The 17,831-nt window shown below is 41.6% G+C and overlaps 1 protein-coding gene across 6 annotated transcripts in view; it reads left to right on the forward strand.

Moving 5' to 3' along the window:
- LOC109891184 (la-related protein 4) overlaps window positions 1-17,831 on the forward strand; it is a 33,522-nt gene that overhangs the window by 4,121 nt on the left and 11,570 nt on the right. For 4 of the 6 annotated variants that reach the window (XM_020483525.2, XM_031825241.1, XM_020483524.2 and 1 more), the window contains exons 2-8: window positions 5,649-5,790; window positions 6,172-6,330; window positions 9,369-9,444; window positions 11,107-11,243; window positions 12,980-13,083; window positions 13,386-13,496; window positions 14,715-14,768. In XM_020483525.2, the coding sequence (XP_020339114.1) occupies window positions 5,649-5,790; window positions 6,172-6,330; window positions 9,369-9,444; window positions 11,107-11,243; window positions 12,980-13,083; window positions 13,386-13,496; window positions 14,715-14,768 (783 nt within the window). Of the gene's footprint in view, window positions 1-4,250; window positions 4,421-5,648; window positions 5,791-6,171; window positions 6,331-9,368; window positions 9,445-11,106; window positions 11,244-12,979; window positions 13,084-13,385; window positions 13,497-14,714; window positions 14,769-17,831 lie in introns of those variants that run through there. The other 2 variants (XM_020483527.2, XM_031825242.1) reach the window with 2 other exon arrangements.

The raw sequence follows: 17,831 nt of genomic DNA on the forward strand, positions 1-17,831 counted from the left end.
CTATTTCTCTCTCTACCATTTGTATTTCATATACCTTTGACTATTGGATGTTCTTATAGGCACTTTAGTATTGCCAGTGTAACAGTATAGCTTCCGTCCCTCTCCTCGCTTGTACCAGGAACACATCGACAGCCACCCTCGAGGGATTGTTACCCATCGCTCCCTTGCAGAGCAAGGGGAACAACTACTCCCAAGTCTCAGAGCGAGTGACGTTTGAAACGCTATTAGCATGCATCCCGCTAACTAGCTAGCCGTTTCACATCGGTTACACCAGCTTAATCTCGGGAGTTGATAGGCTCGAAGTCATAAATAGCGCAATGCTTGAAGCACAGGGAAGACGCACAAAAGTGCTGTTTGAATGAATTCTTACGAGCCTGCTGCTGCCTACCACCGCTCAGTCAGACTGCTCTGTCAAATCATAGACTTAATTATAACATAATAACACAGAAATACGAGCCTTTGGTCATTAATATGATCGAATCCGGAAGCTATCATTTTGAAAAACAAAACGTTTATTTCAGTGAAATACAGAACCGTTCTGTATTTTATGTAATGGGTGGCATCGCTAAGTCTACATATTGCTGTTACATTGCACAACCTTCAATATTATGTCATAATTACGTAAAATTCTGGCAAATTAGTTCGCAAAGAGCTAGGCTGCCCAAACTGTTACATATACCCTGACTCTGTGTGCAATGAACGCAAGAGAAGTGAGACAATTTCACCTGGTTAATATTGCCTGCTAACTTGGATTTCTTTTAGCTAAATATGCAGGTCTAAAAATACATACATCTGTGTATTGATTTTAATAAAGGCATTGGTGTTTATCTCCCTGCGTTGCATCGATTTATATGCAACACTTGTGATTATGATTAATTGGTTGTTTTTTATAAGATAAGTTTAATGCTAGCTAGCAACTTACCTTGGCTTCTTGCTGCATTCGCGTAGCAGGCAGGCTCCTCGTGGAGTGGAATGAGAGGCATGTGGTTAGAGCGTTGGACTAGTTAACTGTAAGGTTGCAAGATTGAATCCCCGAGCTGACAAGGTACAGATCTGTCGTTCTTCCCCTGACCAAGGCAGTTAACCCACCATTCCTAGGCCGTCATTGAAAATAAGAATGTGTTCTTAACTGACTTGCCTAGTTAAATAAAGCTATAAAAAATAAATTGCCAAATCGGTTTCCAGAAACACCGATTTCCAATTGTTATGAAAACTTGAAATCGGCCCTAATTATTCAGCCATTCCGATTAATTGGTCGACCTCTAGCCTCTTCACCTGCGGGATCGTCTGAGACAAGCCACCCGAACAGCTGATGAAAATGTGGTTAATCACAACTGTAGAATTTCTGCACAAACTGTCAAACTGTCTCAGGAAGCTCATCTCAGCTCGTTGTCCTCACCAGGGACTTAACCTGACTGCATTTTGGCGCTGTAACCGACTTCAGTGGGCAAATGCTCATCTTCGATGGCCACTGGCATGCTGGAGAAGCGTGGTCTGCACAGATGAATCCTGTTTTCAACTGTACTGGGCAGACGGCATGTATGGTGTTGTGTGAGCGAGTGGTTTTCTGATGTCAACATTGTGAATAGACAACCCTTATCGCGATACCAACATTTTTACAAATAATACAATACCAGGCCAAGTATTACAATACCGATTAGTATTGCAATACCATGGTGGAAAATATAGTGGCCTAGCATCCTGTTCGCCCCGTCCCCCTGGATGCTTGTTCGCGTTTTCTAAATATTCTCCAAAGACCTGTCACTGAAATTGACTTTTACTCAATACAACACATTTAACTCTCCACTGTTCAGTGTATAATAGAATACTGCATAGAATGACTGACTGATTTCTCATATTTGCCAAGCCCGAGCCTACCTGTTATTTGGCTGGAGGAATAGAAGTAATGTACATCAGTAGAGGCTCATAATAATCAAACTAGGGATGTTAACCGTTAATCTGTTAGCCACCGAAAATACATTTGACCGGTCATGCTTATTGGTCCATAGGTTAATTTGCATAATTTTGTTGAATGAAAATGCCACGTGTCTGTTTTTATTTAGTTGGCATGAATTTTATTTATCAAACGCACACAGCATACAGAGCCTAGTTTGAGGTGCGGAGTAGTCTACCACCTGTCAGACAGCGCAAGAGTAGCTCCTCAAAAAGCCTGTAGGCTACTGGAGTGAAACCTGCTTTTGTACGCCCAGTCATTGCGCAACAAATAATTCTAAATGCAGTCGCATGTTAACTTTGGTGGCCAGAATTAATAAGGAGCTATTTTTATTTTTCATATAACTCTTTTTTTTCTTCTGCCAATTGCATTTGGGAAAATTTTTGAAAATCACATTTTATTAGCTGCTTCATTACAGGAATTACATGTTCAATTATAGCCTTTTGAGAGGAAGAGGTGACGCGAGAGGTTTCTCTCGCCAAAATAAGTCCAATGCGTTTCTATGGGCTTATTTTGGTCCTAAGGTTGTTAGGGCAGAAACATAAGCATCTTGTCATTATATGCGGATCTCAGAAAGTATTTTCTGTTGGTCACGTCATTTTACTGTTAGTATTGTTTTTTAATGTTTTGCTGACCGGTTGATTGGCGTCAGTTAGTCGGCAGTAAAACAGACTAACAATTTGTCTCCCTACATCAAACACAAAAAAATTGTTGGATAACGTTTCACATATTCCGCTTCAGCCATTACCGTGAGCCCGTCCTCCCCAATTAAGGTGCCACCAACCACCTGTGATATACATGAATGTCATTGTGTCAGTAACACGGAACAAAAACCGGCTAAAAGACACCTGTCCACAACCTCAAACAGTCACACTCCAAACTCCACTATGGCCAAGACCAAAGAGCTGTCAAAGGACACCAGAAACAAAATTGTAGCCCTGCACCAGGCTGGGAAGACTGAATCTGCAATAGGTAAGCAGCTTGGTTTGAAGAAATCAACTGTGGGAGCAATTATTAGGAAATGGAAGACATACAAGACCACTGATAATCTCCCTCGATCTGGAGCTCCAAGCAAGATCTCACCCTGTGGGGTCAAAATGATAACAAGAACGGCGAGCAAAAATCCCAGAACCACACGGGGGGACCTAGTGAATGACCTGCAGAGCTGGGACCAAAGTAACAAAGCCTACCATCAGTAACACACTACGCCGCCTGAACTAGTAAAATATTTTCTGTGCAATAATTCAGTTATATCTGATTAATTTTAAAGTTATGTTTGCAGTATCTTCATCCATTTCCCAATTGTTGCATTTACTACAATTGTTTTCAAACCGTAACAATTTTGATGACTGTTGCATGTGTGTAATGGAGGTGATTCAGTGAACTGCACTCATGTGATGAGTAACCTTGCCTCTGAGACCTAAAGACTTGTTTTGTCTCCCTGAGCTAACAATCTTGCAGGAGATCCAGGTTCAAAACCCCACTTGGTCACAGTAGTACAGTGACTAAGGCGATCAAATGGGGGTGTAGTCTGACCAGTTGGTTCAGTGAACCACATTCCCGTGATGAGTAACCTTGCCTGAGACCTTCAGACTTGTTGGCTCTCCAAGCTAATGCTTAGGCTTCAGTTCAGTGGGCTAAGAACTGTGGCCCAGACTCAGATCAGGGGTGTGTTCATTAGTCAGATACTGCAACAAAAGCTAGTTACATTTTTATTGGACAAGTTCAGTTAGGTCCCCGTTTGGTTCAGTTTGGTTCCTAGAGTAAACTGTTGTCATTGCAAAACGTTTGGCAACAGAATCTGACTAATAAATACACCCCAGAATCCGTTCAACCCTTTTTTCCCTCGTGTTTTGATTACCTCGGACATAAATAGTATCGGTTAAGTGGGACCTTTTGTTTTCCTGACCTCCACCAAAGCTGTCAATAAGGTTCTTATTTTATTTCCACATGATCGGCAATGATTTCTATTTTATGTTCTTCGGTTTACAAGTGTGCAGCGTATACATGATGCTGGAGCGGCCTGTATGCCTTTCGCCATGTGCTCTCTTTTGTCGTACTATCCGCAGAGGGAAGGCTTCAGAACCGGAAGAGTTGAACGATGGTTTTGACTGACGCGACGCTTCGACCAATTGCGAGAATGTCTTTGACGTATTGTCGGTGGGGGGGAAATGTGTGAATGAGAGGCTTTGCACAAAAGTGTGTCTTTACATGTGACGACTTGGGAGAGGCGGAGTCTAATGGAGTACGATAACCAATGAGCAATCCGTTTAGGCCTCATGAGAGCGCCTTCCATGTAGCATGCTGTCCTCTTGTGAATTGTACGGTGTTATCGAGTTCCATCCATTTTACATTTATCTTCTTAAAAGTGACCAAAATCGTGAATTAGCTGGCTACATCCATTGAATCGGGTAGCTAGCGAGTCAGTACCACATTGGGAGGAAGACAATGTTGTTATTTGTTGAGGTATGTTTGGTTTGTACTATTAGCTATACATTCTAGTCTAAAGTTCGGTTTATGGAAGAAATTTTATGGCGCTTTAGGAAGCCACGGGGACCGTTGCATGCGTGTCAATAGCGCTGAAATAATGACGTTCATCAAACGTTGCAATCGGTGAATATGCTTTCGTTCATTGGTGAGCATGCAAAGGGATTTTTTAAATTTTAAAATAAATTGCGCTGTAGCTAGCTAGTTGGCTACATGTAAAGTTTTTACAATCTAGAGCTAAGGGGCAAGAACGTGTGTGTAGGTCTGGCTGATGGGACGTGATATAACGCCTCCTTAATTTCACATATCAGTCACCGATATGTTAATGAATTACGATGTTTTTTTCTTAGCCTAGTTACAACACATGTGTACCATGTAAATGAACAAACATAGTTGTCAGTTTAACTTGTCATATTGTATCTAACCAAGTGGGGAGTTTAGACAGATATGTTTAGATGCCCAGGTCTCCAGTCAGTGTAGTGACCACTGAGTAGTTGATGCTACCTAATCTGATTAGTCGTTACAAAGGCTTGACTATTTTAAACATCAAGTAGTTGCATATGACGGGTTGAAGCTCCAGTATGTACAATTTATCACAGTGTACTCAAGTTCATTCATTAGCTGGAAGACAAATGCATCCCAGACATTTTACTCCACAAAAAAATACATATCGTGGTAATGTAATATTTAGCCTATGTTTTTCACAAATGTGTGTTATTGCCACATCTTTGCCACGCACTATTTTATTCCACTATGGCGGCATTTCAATTAGAGGTGAATGCTGTAACGTGCAAATATTTGATATGGGCTTTCTTGTGCTTTGCATTGGTGTCTGACTTTCAATTCAAGGTGAAAGGTGTAATTTGAATCTCAGCAAATTTGATCTGGTCTAGAATTAAACATCAGCGTGCATTCATGGCTGATTCATTGAGGTGTTTCCATTTCAAACATGGCTGTTAATGATAATGAAAATCTGATGGAGGGCATTTAACATTTAGCCTGTTAAGCAGCGTTCATAACATATCACTCTCCAAATGGACTTCATCAGCGTAGGGTTGATTGATGTTAATGGTATATGATAATGTATTTGACAGCATTGGATGTTTTGAAAATGCCGCAATATTGGAATATGAATCCATGATCTCTAAATAAGCATTTGACAGAAACCTACAGGAGCCTAAAGCTGTTTCTGTATTTTGTCACACAGGTCACCACAAAGGGAGCAGGGCTAAACCCCAATGCCAAAGTCTGGCAGGAGATCCCTGTGCCCCAGAGCCAAGTCCCAGAGGACGGCACGGAGGGCACCCACTGGCTAGAGACTACCCCCACTTCTGCTGATGTCACTGAGGGTAAATGCCAATCCCAATGCACCGCTGGAGTTTTTATATACCTACATTCACACACAGGCCTAACTAGATCTTCATCACAGACCTAGATAAGATATTCACTTTGTGTTTTAAATGGAATTGATGCACATTTTCCTCGAAATTCTACATGTGTTAAGCATGTGGTTTAGGGCACTTGATTAGTGGAGTTGAGTGCACAGTTGCCTTCTTAGAAGGACCGTTAATCCAGGCCTGAGATCATCCTAACCCTGATCTGTGGATGGACTGAAAATAAAACACTGTTATTAGTCTGTGGAATGCATAGCCTCCCTGGTTCAACCTTGAGAGTGTTTCTTTCCCTGTCAGACTCTTATCTACCACATGACTCTACCATCTTCTTCCCAGGTTATTCAGAGGCTCCCCCAACTGAGGATAAGGGGTACGGCACGGAGTACTCAGACCCGTCGGACAGTAGTGCCCGTTTACACACAGAGGGTGTACTGAACGGCATGGATCCCCCTAAGCTGGGGTACCCCCTCTATGACTCTGTGACTGAGTCAGCAGGTCAGTAGCATTCCTCAGGTCAGCTCTCTCTGGGTCAGAAGCTATTGACATGGCATGCTCTGATCTGGTGTTGGAGGGAATTGGCTACATGTACTGTTTTTAATTTATTTTACATTTTGGGGGGATCAAACTGGGGGGATCAAACTGGGGCTTGGGTGGTGGGCGTGGCCTTCCTGTTGGCCGCAGTGGCACATTTTTGCGGTTTTAAAGCTAATTTCCTGCAATTCTACACATTTTGCCATGGTTTTTGTTATCTGAGTGACTCAAACATAATAACAGAATCAATGGGGGCCCTATGCCATGACAAAATACTCCTGATTACATAATTTCTTAAATGTTAGATGCTCTCTAGCTGTATAGCTTTTATTTTGGTGATTGTTAGTTGTCAAAGATTATCTCATGTTAAAAAATAAATAGGTCTTTATCTTTTCATAGTTGATCTGGTTTTAAACTTTACACAGTTTTTCCATACTGAAAATTCAAACACACAAAAAATACACACACACACACACACACACACACACACACACACAAGTATGTGGACACCCCTTCCAATTACTGGAGTTGGCTATTTCAGCCACACCCGTTGCTGACAGGTGTGTAAAATCAAGCACACAGCCATGCAATCTACATATACAAACATTGGCAGTAGAATGTCCTTACTGAAGCACTGTGACTTTCAACGTGCCACCATCATAGTTAGTTTGTCAAATTTCTGCCCAGCTAGAGCTGCCCTGGTCAACTGTAAGTGCTGCTATTGTGGAGTGGAAGCATCTAGGAGCAACAACGGCTCAGTCGCAAAGTGGTAGGCAACACAAGCTCACAGAACTGGACCGCGTAAAAATCGTATGTCCTCGAAAGCAACACTCACTACCGAGTTCCAAACTGCGCCTGTAAGAAACACCAGCACAATAACTGTCGGGAAATGTGTTAACGTGGCCGAGTAGCCGCACACAAGCCGAAGATCACCATGCGCAATTCCAATCGTCGGCTGGAGTGGTGTAAAGCTTGCTGCCATTGGACTCTGGAGCAGTGGAAAGTGATTAATCACGCTTCACCATTTGGCAAAACGAGGTCCATACAGAAATGGTTTGTCGATGTGTGGAAGAACTTGACTGCCACACAGAGGCCTAACCTCACCCAACACCTTTGGGATGAATTGGAATGCCGACTGCGAGCCAGTCCTAATCGTCCACCATCAGTGCCCGACTTCACTAATGCTCTTGTGGCTGAATGGAAGCCAGTCCCCGCAGAAATGTTCCAACATCTAGTGGAAAGCCTTCCCAGAAGAGTGGAGGCTGTTATAGCAGCAAAGGGGAAACTACCTCCGTATTAATGCCCATGGTTTTGAGCAGGTGTTCATACTTGTTGGTCAAGTAGTGTGTGTGTGAGAGCAACATTTTATTTTGTACGTAGGCGGTCTGAAAAAACACTTAGGCGGCCCACCCATGACTTTTCTATGCAGAAAAAACCCTGAATGGATATTGTACTGTTTATTACCGTACACACACACTGCCTTTCAAAAGTTTGGGGTCACTTAGAAATTTCCTTGTTTTTGAAAGAAAAGCAATTATTTATTTTTCTCCATTTAAAATAACATAGTGTAGACATTTGTTAATGTTGTAAATGACTATTGTAGCTTGATAACGGCAGAGTTTTTAAAAGGTATATTTGCATAGGCGTACAGAGGCCCATTATCAGCAACCATCACTCCTGTTCCAATGGCACGTTGTTAGCTCATCCAAGTTTATCATTCTAAAAGGCTAATTGATCATTAGAAAATACTTTTGCAATTATGTTAGCACAGCTGAAAACTTGTGCTGATTTTAAAGAAACAATAAAACTGGCCACCTTTTTAGACTAGTTGAGTATCTGGAGCATCAGCATTTGTGAGTTCGATTACAGGCTCAGAATGGCCAGAAACAAATAACTTTCTTCTGAAACTCGTCAGTCTATTGTTCTGAGAAATGAAAGCTATTCCATGCGAGAAATTGCCAAGAAACTGAATATCTCGTACAACGCTGTGAACTACTCCCTTCACAGAACAGTGCAAACTGGCGCTAACCAGAATAGAAAGAGGATTGGGAGGCCCCGGTGCACAACTGAGCAAGAGGACAAGTGCATTAGTGTCTAGTTTGAGAAACTGACGCCTCACAAGTCCTCAACTGGCAGCTTCATGAAATAGTACCCGCAGAACACCAGTCTCAATGTCAACAGTGAAGAGGCAACTCCGGGATGTTTTTTTGCTTCTTTAATCAGAACAACAGTTTTCAGCTGTGCTAACATATTTGCAAAAGGGTTTTCTAATGACCAATTAGCCTTTTACAATGATGAACTTGAATTTGCCAACACAGTGCCATTGGAACAGAGGAGTGATGTTTGCTGATAATGGGCCTATGTAGATATTGGATAAAAAATCATCCATTTCCAGCTACAATAGTCATTTACAACATTAACAATGTCTATACTGTATTTCTGATCAATTTGATGTTATTTTAATGGACAAACAATTTGCTTTTCTTTCTAAAACAAGGACATTTCTAAGTAACTCAACTTTTGAATGTGTGTCCTGCTACCAGTCACTTTTCAGCACTGTTTACATGTATTTTTGCTTTCACACCTATGCTGACATTCTTGCACTGACACACTCACCACTTAGCTGCTGCCAAACTGTTTACCATTATTATTTATCCTGCCTACATGTACATATCTACCTCAAATACTCATTCGCCGCACATTGTGAATTTGCTACTGGTAATGACCCTGTATTTAGCTTCCTCTCTTTAATTGTATCATTAGTTTAATGTTGAATAGTGCAGTGTTGGGAAGTGAAGCATTTCACTGTACATGTGACATAAAACAACGTTAAACTACATTTTCTCAGTTTTGCCTTTCATGAAGTATCGTCATTTAGTGTTGCCTGAATTAATTGAATATTGATTACCAATGGTAACAGTTGTTATGCACAAGGAATAAAACTTGTAGCTTTGCAGCCTATACCCAAACATGAATTGTGATATGAAATTGTGTGTGTGCAGTGGAGGAACAGCAGCCCCTCTCTGAAGAGAGCCTGAGAGAGTCTCTGAAGAAACAGCTGGAGTTTTGCTTCTCAAGGTAAGTGGTGAACTACTATTGAAGAGCCTGTTTTTAAATGGTTGTTATAACTTATTGTTTTTGTTTTTTTAAACCTTAACTGACTTTAAGCAAGTCAGTTAAGAACATTCTTATTTACAATAAGAACTGCCTTTGTTCAACTGCCTTTGTTCAGGGGCAGAATGACAGAATTTTACCTTGTCAGCTCGGGGATTCGATCTAGCAACCTTTCGGTTACTGGCCCAATGTTCGAACCACTAGGCTATCTGCAGTCGGAATTGCAATGTCTCTTACTGACCTAAGCAATTCTAGATGTTGTGTGATGGTTTATGTAATGAATCAAGCAGACCTTGGATTTGAACAAAAGCTGTACTCCCGGGGATGATCAGTATCGTGCTTTGAAGGACCCAGGAGCACTGTGACTGGAGGATTGTCCTCTTCATCTCTCTATAAATCGCTTCACCCTTTAACTTTCCTACTCCCTCTACACCGCTTCCAACTCTCCCTCTTTCCTCTCCATCAGTACAGTGTTACTGACCTAATGATTGAGGTCTGAGGGGAACAAGGAAAATAAACATGGGAACATGAATGTATACCACCTCTTTTTAGTCTCATGTTCCCAAATTTGACATTTTTTTATTCTATTTTTTACGTTGGATGAAAGTAGAATCGGACCGTAAAAATTGTATGTCATACACTATAGTTTGAGAAAACATGGGTAAGTAATCCTGTTTAAGAAGTTGCTAAATGTACAATCCCATTTAGAGAAAAAGGCTTTTTGCTTTGTTATTATGGGGTGTTGTGTGTAGTTTGAGGGGAAAAAAACAATTTAATCCAACGTAACAAAGTGGAAAACGTTAAGGGGTCTGAATACTTTCTGAATGCACTGTATGACAAAGATTAGCATCATGCATGGCTTAGCACATCGGCAATCAACATTAACAGCAGAAATCACCTGGCCAGCTCAGCTAGCGTGCTGGCTATAATGTTACCTGTTTGCAACTTGGAGGCTAGCTAGCTAACAATAGCTTGCAATGAATACAACCTTTTGATACAGTTGAGCCAATATCGTATGCACATGTAGCTAGCTTGACATTTTAACTGTAGATGCTTGTGTATGGATTATGATGATTCACAGCCGACTAAAACATTTTCAAAATAAACCAGACTGCTTTTGCCACAGAAGACAGCACTGTGTAGATACCAGCAGCTGTATTCAACACTTATTGAAAGCTGTAGCTACAACTACACTGCATGTTGTCCATGATGTAAATATTGGTAAATCTAATGATCTGTGGCTCGTTCAAATATCCGTGGTAGCAGGGCCTGCCATTTGACAGAAGCCTTGAGTGACAGAACAGACTCTCATGAATGTCCCAGTCCCCCCATTATCTCAACCAATCATGATTCTGGATTTTCTCCATGACTAAACAGCTTTCTGATTCACGTTTTTATATTTACAGTTTACGAGGTGTTTTTATTCAGGCATGTGAAAGTTCACATGTTCAAAAAATAAATGCATCTAGATGGGGATAAAGGTTTCACTTTAAAATGCCTCTCCTGTGGAGTAGTAAAATGTGTCTTAAGCCCAGCTTCAAGAATCGGAGCACAAATGTATCTTAGCTCCCCATAGCATGTAACAAACATGGCTTGTTGGTTTCTCATGCCCTCTTCTGTCTTCAGAGAGAATCTGTCCAAGGATCTGTACCTGATGTCCCAGATGGATAGTGATCACTTTGTCCCCATCTGGACCATCGCCAGCATTGAGGGCATCAAGGTCCTCACTACCGACATGGACCTCATCCTGGAGGTACTACGAGGTATGAACAAAAACCCACCTCACCTTTGACCCTATAGGAGTGGGGAGAACTGTGGAAATAGCCTCCCTGGACAGGCTTATACTGTAGCCTGCTACATGACTGGTCAGAAACAAGCTCAGGTTGCATGATTTCTACCCAAGCTAAAAATCACTTAGCACAAGTTATAGCCTCATTCCAGATGTTGTGTTGACACATGGCTGGGAACGAGATTAGTGGTGGCTAGAACTGCATTGTTAGATTAATTAGTAATAGTATCGAAGGATTGTGGTAGTCAAACTTAAAACAACATACTTAGTCCCTACAAAATGACAAATTACTTATTCCACATTTTTGTTGCAGCCTGAATTCCAAATGGATTAAATTTATTTCTCACCCATCTACCCAATACCCTATAATGACATTTTTTTTCAAATCTATTAAAAATTGAATATGTCATTTACATAGGTGTTCACACCCCTCAGTCAACACATGTTAGAATCACCTTTGGCAGTGATTACAGCTGTGAGTCTTTCTGCGTAAGTCTCGAAGAGCTTTGCACAACTGGATTGTACAATATTTGCCCATTCTTTGAAAAATTCTTCAAGCTCTGTCAAGTTGGTTGTTGATCATTGCTAGACAGCCATTTTCAAATCTTGCCATAGATTCTCAAGGCAATTTAAGTCAACTCTAACTAGGCCACATAGGAACATTCATTGTGGTCTTGGTAAGCAACTACAGTGTATATTTGGCCTTATGTTTTAGGTTATTGTCCTGCTAGAAGGTTAATTTGTCTCCCAGTGTCTGTTAGAAAGCAGACTGAACCAGGTTTTTCGCTAGGATTTTACCCGTGCCTAGCTCTTTTTAAAAATGATTCTTTTTTTTATCCCCCCCAAAAACAACTCCCTAGTCCTTGCCGGTGAAAATATGGTACTCAGTGACGTGTTGGATTTGCCCCAAGCATAATGCTTTGTATTCAGGACAAAGTTCATTTCTATGGATTTTTTTTTGCAGTTTTACTTTAGTTCCTTGTTGCAAAGAGGATACATGTTTTGTAATATTTTTATTCTGTACAGGCTTCCTCCTTTTCGCTCTGTCATTTAGGTTCGTATTGTGGAGTAACTAGAATGTTGTTGATCCATCCTATTCATCATTGCCCTCTTGGTGAAATCCTTAAACGGTTTCCCCCTTCTCCGGTAACTGAGTTCGAAAGGACGCCTGTATCTTTGTAGTGGCTGGCTGTATTGATACGCCATCCAAAGCGTAATTAATAACTTCACCATGCTCAAAGGGATATTCAATGTCGGCTTCTTTTTCTACCAATAGGTGCCCTTTTGTGGCATTTGAAAACCTCCCTGGTGTTTTGGTTGAATTTGTGCTTGAAATTCACTACTCAACTGAGGGACCTTGCACATCATTGTATGTGGGGTACAGAGGTGTGTGTAGGCCAGTGACACACAATCTAAATTTCATCAATTTTAAATTCAGGCTGTAACACAACAAAATGTGGGAAAAGTCAAGGGGTGTGGATACTTTCTAAAGGCACTGTCATAGTAGTAATTAATGGGAGCAGCATTAAGTAGGTGAGAAACATGATCCATGTTAAAGTTGAGTGAGGGTTTTCAAGCACTTTTGGGTAGGTATGCCATGAACCTTGCTTTGGGAGCAAACTCACTCAAATGAGAGCAAATAATCCTCACTGACTTATTATTTGAAAAGGCGCTATTAAATTTGATATATTTTTGTGTGTGTGGTTTCAGCCTCGCCCATGGTGCAAGTTGACGAGATGGGGGAAAAGGTTCGGCCCAATCACAAGCGCTGCATCATCATTCTGAGGGAGGTGCCAGAGACCACACCTGTAGAGGTAACAAAATTTAGAATGTGCTTTTTTGTGTTTGAACGTTTTTTCCGGTTTACCTTCTATGTAGCCCACTGCCCTAGCACTACACAGCTGATTCAAATAACCAAGTAATCATCAAGCTTTGATTATTTGAATAAGCTGTGTAGTACTTGGGCAAAAAACTAAAAATGTACCCCTTAGGGTCACTAAGACCGAGTTTGGGAAACGCTGGTGTAGCCATTTGCTCATTACATGTGAAGAATATCATTTATTTTGTTGCAGAACCTTAGAGTTCTAACACCCTCATTTTCTCTCTATTTCCTCAGGAAGTGGAGGCCCTCTTTAAGAATGAAAACTGTCCCAAGGTGATGAGTGTTGAATTTGCGGCCAACAACAACTGGTACATCACATTCCAGTCGGACACTGATGCACAGCAGGTAGCGTTGCACTTTCCACACTCTGTAGTCAGTCAGTGAAAAAGTCCTTATTCAAAGTTCACTGCATGCGTGTTGAATTTGCACATGTTTTTTTGCTATTTGTCTTCTGATATTGTATAAATGTAATTTCCTATTTGTTAGTTCAATCAAACCAACACAGTTCTGTTGATTGATCTATACTGAACAAAAATATAAATGCCACGTCAAGTGTTGGTCCCAGACATTTTCATTACGCACAAAAAGCTTATTTGTCTCAAATTTGTTTACATCCCTGTTAGGAAGCATTTCTTTTTGCCTAGATAATCCATCCAACCTGACGGATGTGGCTCATCAAGAAACTGATTAAACAGCACGGTCATTACACAGGTGTACCTTGTGCTGGGGACAGTAAAAGGCCACTCTAAAATGTGCAGTTTTTGTCACAACACAATGCCACAGATGTCTCATGTTTTGAGGGAGTGTGGAATTGACATGCTGACTGCAGGAATGTCCCCCAGTGCTCTTGCCAGAGAATTTAATGTTCATTTCTCTACCATAAGCTGCCTCCAACGTCATTTTAGATAATTTGGCAGTACGTTCAACTGGCCTTGCAACTGCAGACCACGTGTAGCCGCACCAGCCCAGGACTTCCACATCTGGTTTCTTCACCTGTAGGATCATCTGAGACAGGTCACCCGGACAGCTGATGAAACTGTGTAGTATTTCTGTCTGTAATAAAACTAATTTTGATTGGCTGGGCCTGGCTCCCCAGTGGGTGGGCCTATGCCCTCCAGTTCCATGCAATGACTGCGCCCCTGCCCAGTCATGGGAAAGTCATGGTTTAGGGCCTAATTTATTTATTTCAATTGACTGATTTTCCTTATGAACTGTAACTCAGTAAAATCTTTGAAATTGTTCCATGTTTACTTTTGTTCAGTATAGTTTACCAGCCTAGTGAAAAGCTGTGTTTACACAGGTAGCCCATGCTGATATTTTTTCACCAACTAGATCAGCTCTGGAAAAAGATCTGATTTGATTGGTCAAAGACAAATGAACTGGCAGGCCCCTGGTTCGTTTGTACTTGGAGGCTCTTTTCTGTTTGTGGGGTTGATGCTGCTGCTATGTCTGCAAGTTGTATATAAAAGAAAAGCTATTTAGACATGTAATCATATCTCCTACATGTGAAAAGGTATTGTCCAGCTCTCTCACAGGACTTTTTTTCCCTCTCTTCTTCCTCAGGCCCACAGATATCTAAGGGAAGAAGTGAAAACATTTCAGGGAAAACCCATCATGGTGAGTACATGTACTGTTCCTTACTCATGTGAGACATGCTGCTTTTCTATTAAGTGATTTCAGTGCCAACAGAAAATGTATTTGAATTCAATATTTTTGAAGTTGAGTATTTTAGCATTTGTAATGCACAAATTGAGTTCATAAGTTAAACTTGTATTTCATGATTTGAAACTGAATTGAATGAATATTGAATGAATATTGCATTCAGTTTTAAAATTCAATGTAAATGTCCTTGAATATTTTAATTCAATATTTATATATTTCGTTTCAATATGGTTAATATTGCATTAATTGTCTGTGTATAAAGTTTACAAACTAATTTCAAGTTCATATTCAGTTTTGCTATTTGGCATGATTCATTCATTTTCTTCCAATGAATTTGCCTCTAGCGTTTGGGTTATAAGCCTTTATCACCCCATTCCTGAAAGCTACGACTCTATGGAACATAGTCATTCTGTTCCCCTCTATGGACACATTAAAAGGGAGTGTGACAAAAACAGCAATTTGGCCCCCATTACAATTTAGTTGAGTAGCCCTGTCATAGACCCTCTTAACCTCTCTAGGCTAGCTGGGACGCTACCGTCCAACCTGACCAACATCCAGTGACAGTGCAGGGCGCCAAATTCAAACTACAGAATTGTAAATATTTAACATTCTTGAAAATACACATGCAATATGTCAAATTAAAGCTTGACGACTTGTTAATCCAGCCACGGTGTCCGATTTCAAAAAGTCTTTACGGCGAAAGCAAACCATGCAATTTTCTGAGGACAGCGCCCCATCAAACACAGACAATCATACACTGCTCAAAAAATAAAGGGAACACTTAAACAACACAATGTAACTCCAAGTCAATCATACTTCTGTGAAATCAAACTTTCCACTTATGAAGCAACACTGATTGACAATAAATTTCACATGCTGTTGTGCAAATGGAATAGACAACAGGTGGAAATTATAGGCATTTAGCAAGACACCCCCAATAAAGGAGTGGTTCTGCAGGTGGTGACCAGACCACTTCTCAGTTCCTTTGCTTCCTGGCTGATGTTTTGGTCACTTTTGAATGCTGGCGGTGCTTTCACTCTAGTGGTAGCATGAGACGGAGTCTACAACCCACAAAAGTGGCTCAGGTAGTGCAGCTCATCCAGGATGGGACATCAATGCGAGCTGTGGCAAGAAGGTTTGCTGTGTCTGTCAGCATAGTGTCCAGAGCATGGAGGCGCTACCAGGAGACAGGCCAGTACCTCAGGAGACGTGGAGGAGGCTGTAGGAGGGCAACAACCCAGCAGCAGGACCGCTACCTCCGCCTTTGTGCAAGGAGGAGCAGGAAGAGCACTGCCAGAGCCCTGAAAAATGACCTCCAGCAGGCCACAAATGTGCATGTGTCTGCTCAAACGGTCAGAAACAGACTCCATGAGGGTGGTATGAGGGCCCGACATCCACAGGTGGGGGTCGTGCTTACAGCCCAACACCGTGCAGGACGTTTGGCATTTGCCAGAGAACACCAAGATTGGCAAATTCGCCACTGGCGCCCTGTGCTCTTCACAGATGAAAGCAGGTTCACACTGAGCACATGTGACAGACGTGACAGTCTGGAGACGCCGTGGAGAACTTTCTGCTGCCTGCAACATCCTCCAGCATGACAGGTTTGGCAGTGATGGTGTGGGGTGGCATTTCTTTGGGGGGCCGCACAGCCCTCCATGTGTTCGCCAGAGGTAGCCTGACTGCCATTAGGTACCGAGATGAGATCCTCAGACCCCTTGTGAGACCATATGCTGGTGCGGTTGGCCCTGGGTTCCTCCTAATGCAAGACCTCATGTGGCTGGAGTGTGTCAGCAGTTCCTGCAAGAGGAAGGCATTGATGCTATGGATTGCCCCCCCCCCCCCCTTTCCCCAGACCTGAATCCAATTGAGCACATCTGGGACATCATGTCTCGCTCCATCCACGTTGCACCACAGACTGTCCAGGAGTTGGCGGATGCTTTAGTCCAGGTCTGGGAGGAGATCCCTCAGGAGACCATCCGCCACCTCATCAGGAGCATGCCCAGGCGTTGTAGGGAGGTCATACAGGCACGTGGAGGCCACACACACTACTGAGCCTCATTTTGACTTGTTTTAAGGACATTACATCAAAGTTGGACCAGCCTGTAGTGTGGTTTTCCACTTTAATTTTGAGTGTGACTCCAAATCCAGACCTCCATGGGTTGATAAGTTTGATTTCCATTGATTATTTTTGTGTGATTTTGTTGTCAGCACATTCAACTATGTAAAGAGAAATGTATTTAATAAGAATATTTCATTCATTCAGATCTAGGATGTGTTATTTTAGTGTTCCCTTTATTTTTTTGAGCAGTGTATTTCATCCCGCTAGGCACGACACAAAACTCAAATGACTATATAATCGTGCCTTACCTTTTGAAGAGCTTCTTCTGTTGGCACTCCAATATGTCCCATAAACATCACAAATTGTCCTTTTGTTCGATTAATTCCATCGTTACATCTCCAAAATGTCAATTTATTTGGTGCGTTTGAGCCAGAGAAACACTGGTTCCAACTCGCGTAACATGGCAACAAAATATCTAATATATTACCTGTAATCTTTGTCCAAACATTTCAAACAACTTTCCTAATCCAGCTAGGTATTTAACGTAAATAATCGATAACATTTAAGACGGGATAAACTGCTTTCAATAGCAGATAAAAACAAAGTGGAGTGAGCTTTCAGGTTGCGTGCCCCAACCACAACAGTACACTAGACTCGACCCTCGTTCTGAACAGCCCTACTTCTTCATTTCTCAAAGGGAAAAACATCAACCAATTTCTAAAGACTGTTGACATCCAGTGGAAGCGAAAGGAACTGCAAGCAAGTGCCTTAAAAATCTAGATCCACAAAGAAAACCCATTTGAAAAGAGTGACATAAAAAAAAAAATCCTGGATGGTTTGTCAAATAAGGTCTCTTATACTCAGACATCATTCAAACAGTGTTAGAAACTTCAGAGTGTTTTCTATCCAAATCTACTAATATGCATATCCTAGCTTCTGGGCCTGAGTAGCAGGCAGTT

Source organism: Oncorhynchus kisutch, linkage group LG5 (assembly GCF_002021735.2).
Source record: "Oncorhynchus kisutch isolate 150728-3 linkage group LG5, Okis_V2, whole genome shotgun sequence".
NCBI classification, from domain to species: domain Eukaryota; kingdom Metazoa; phylum Chordata; class Actinopteri; order Salmoniformes; family Salmonidae; genus Oncorhynchus; species Oncorhynchus kisutch.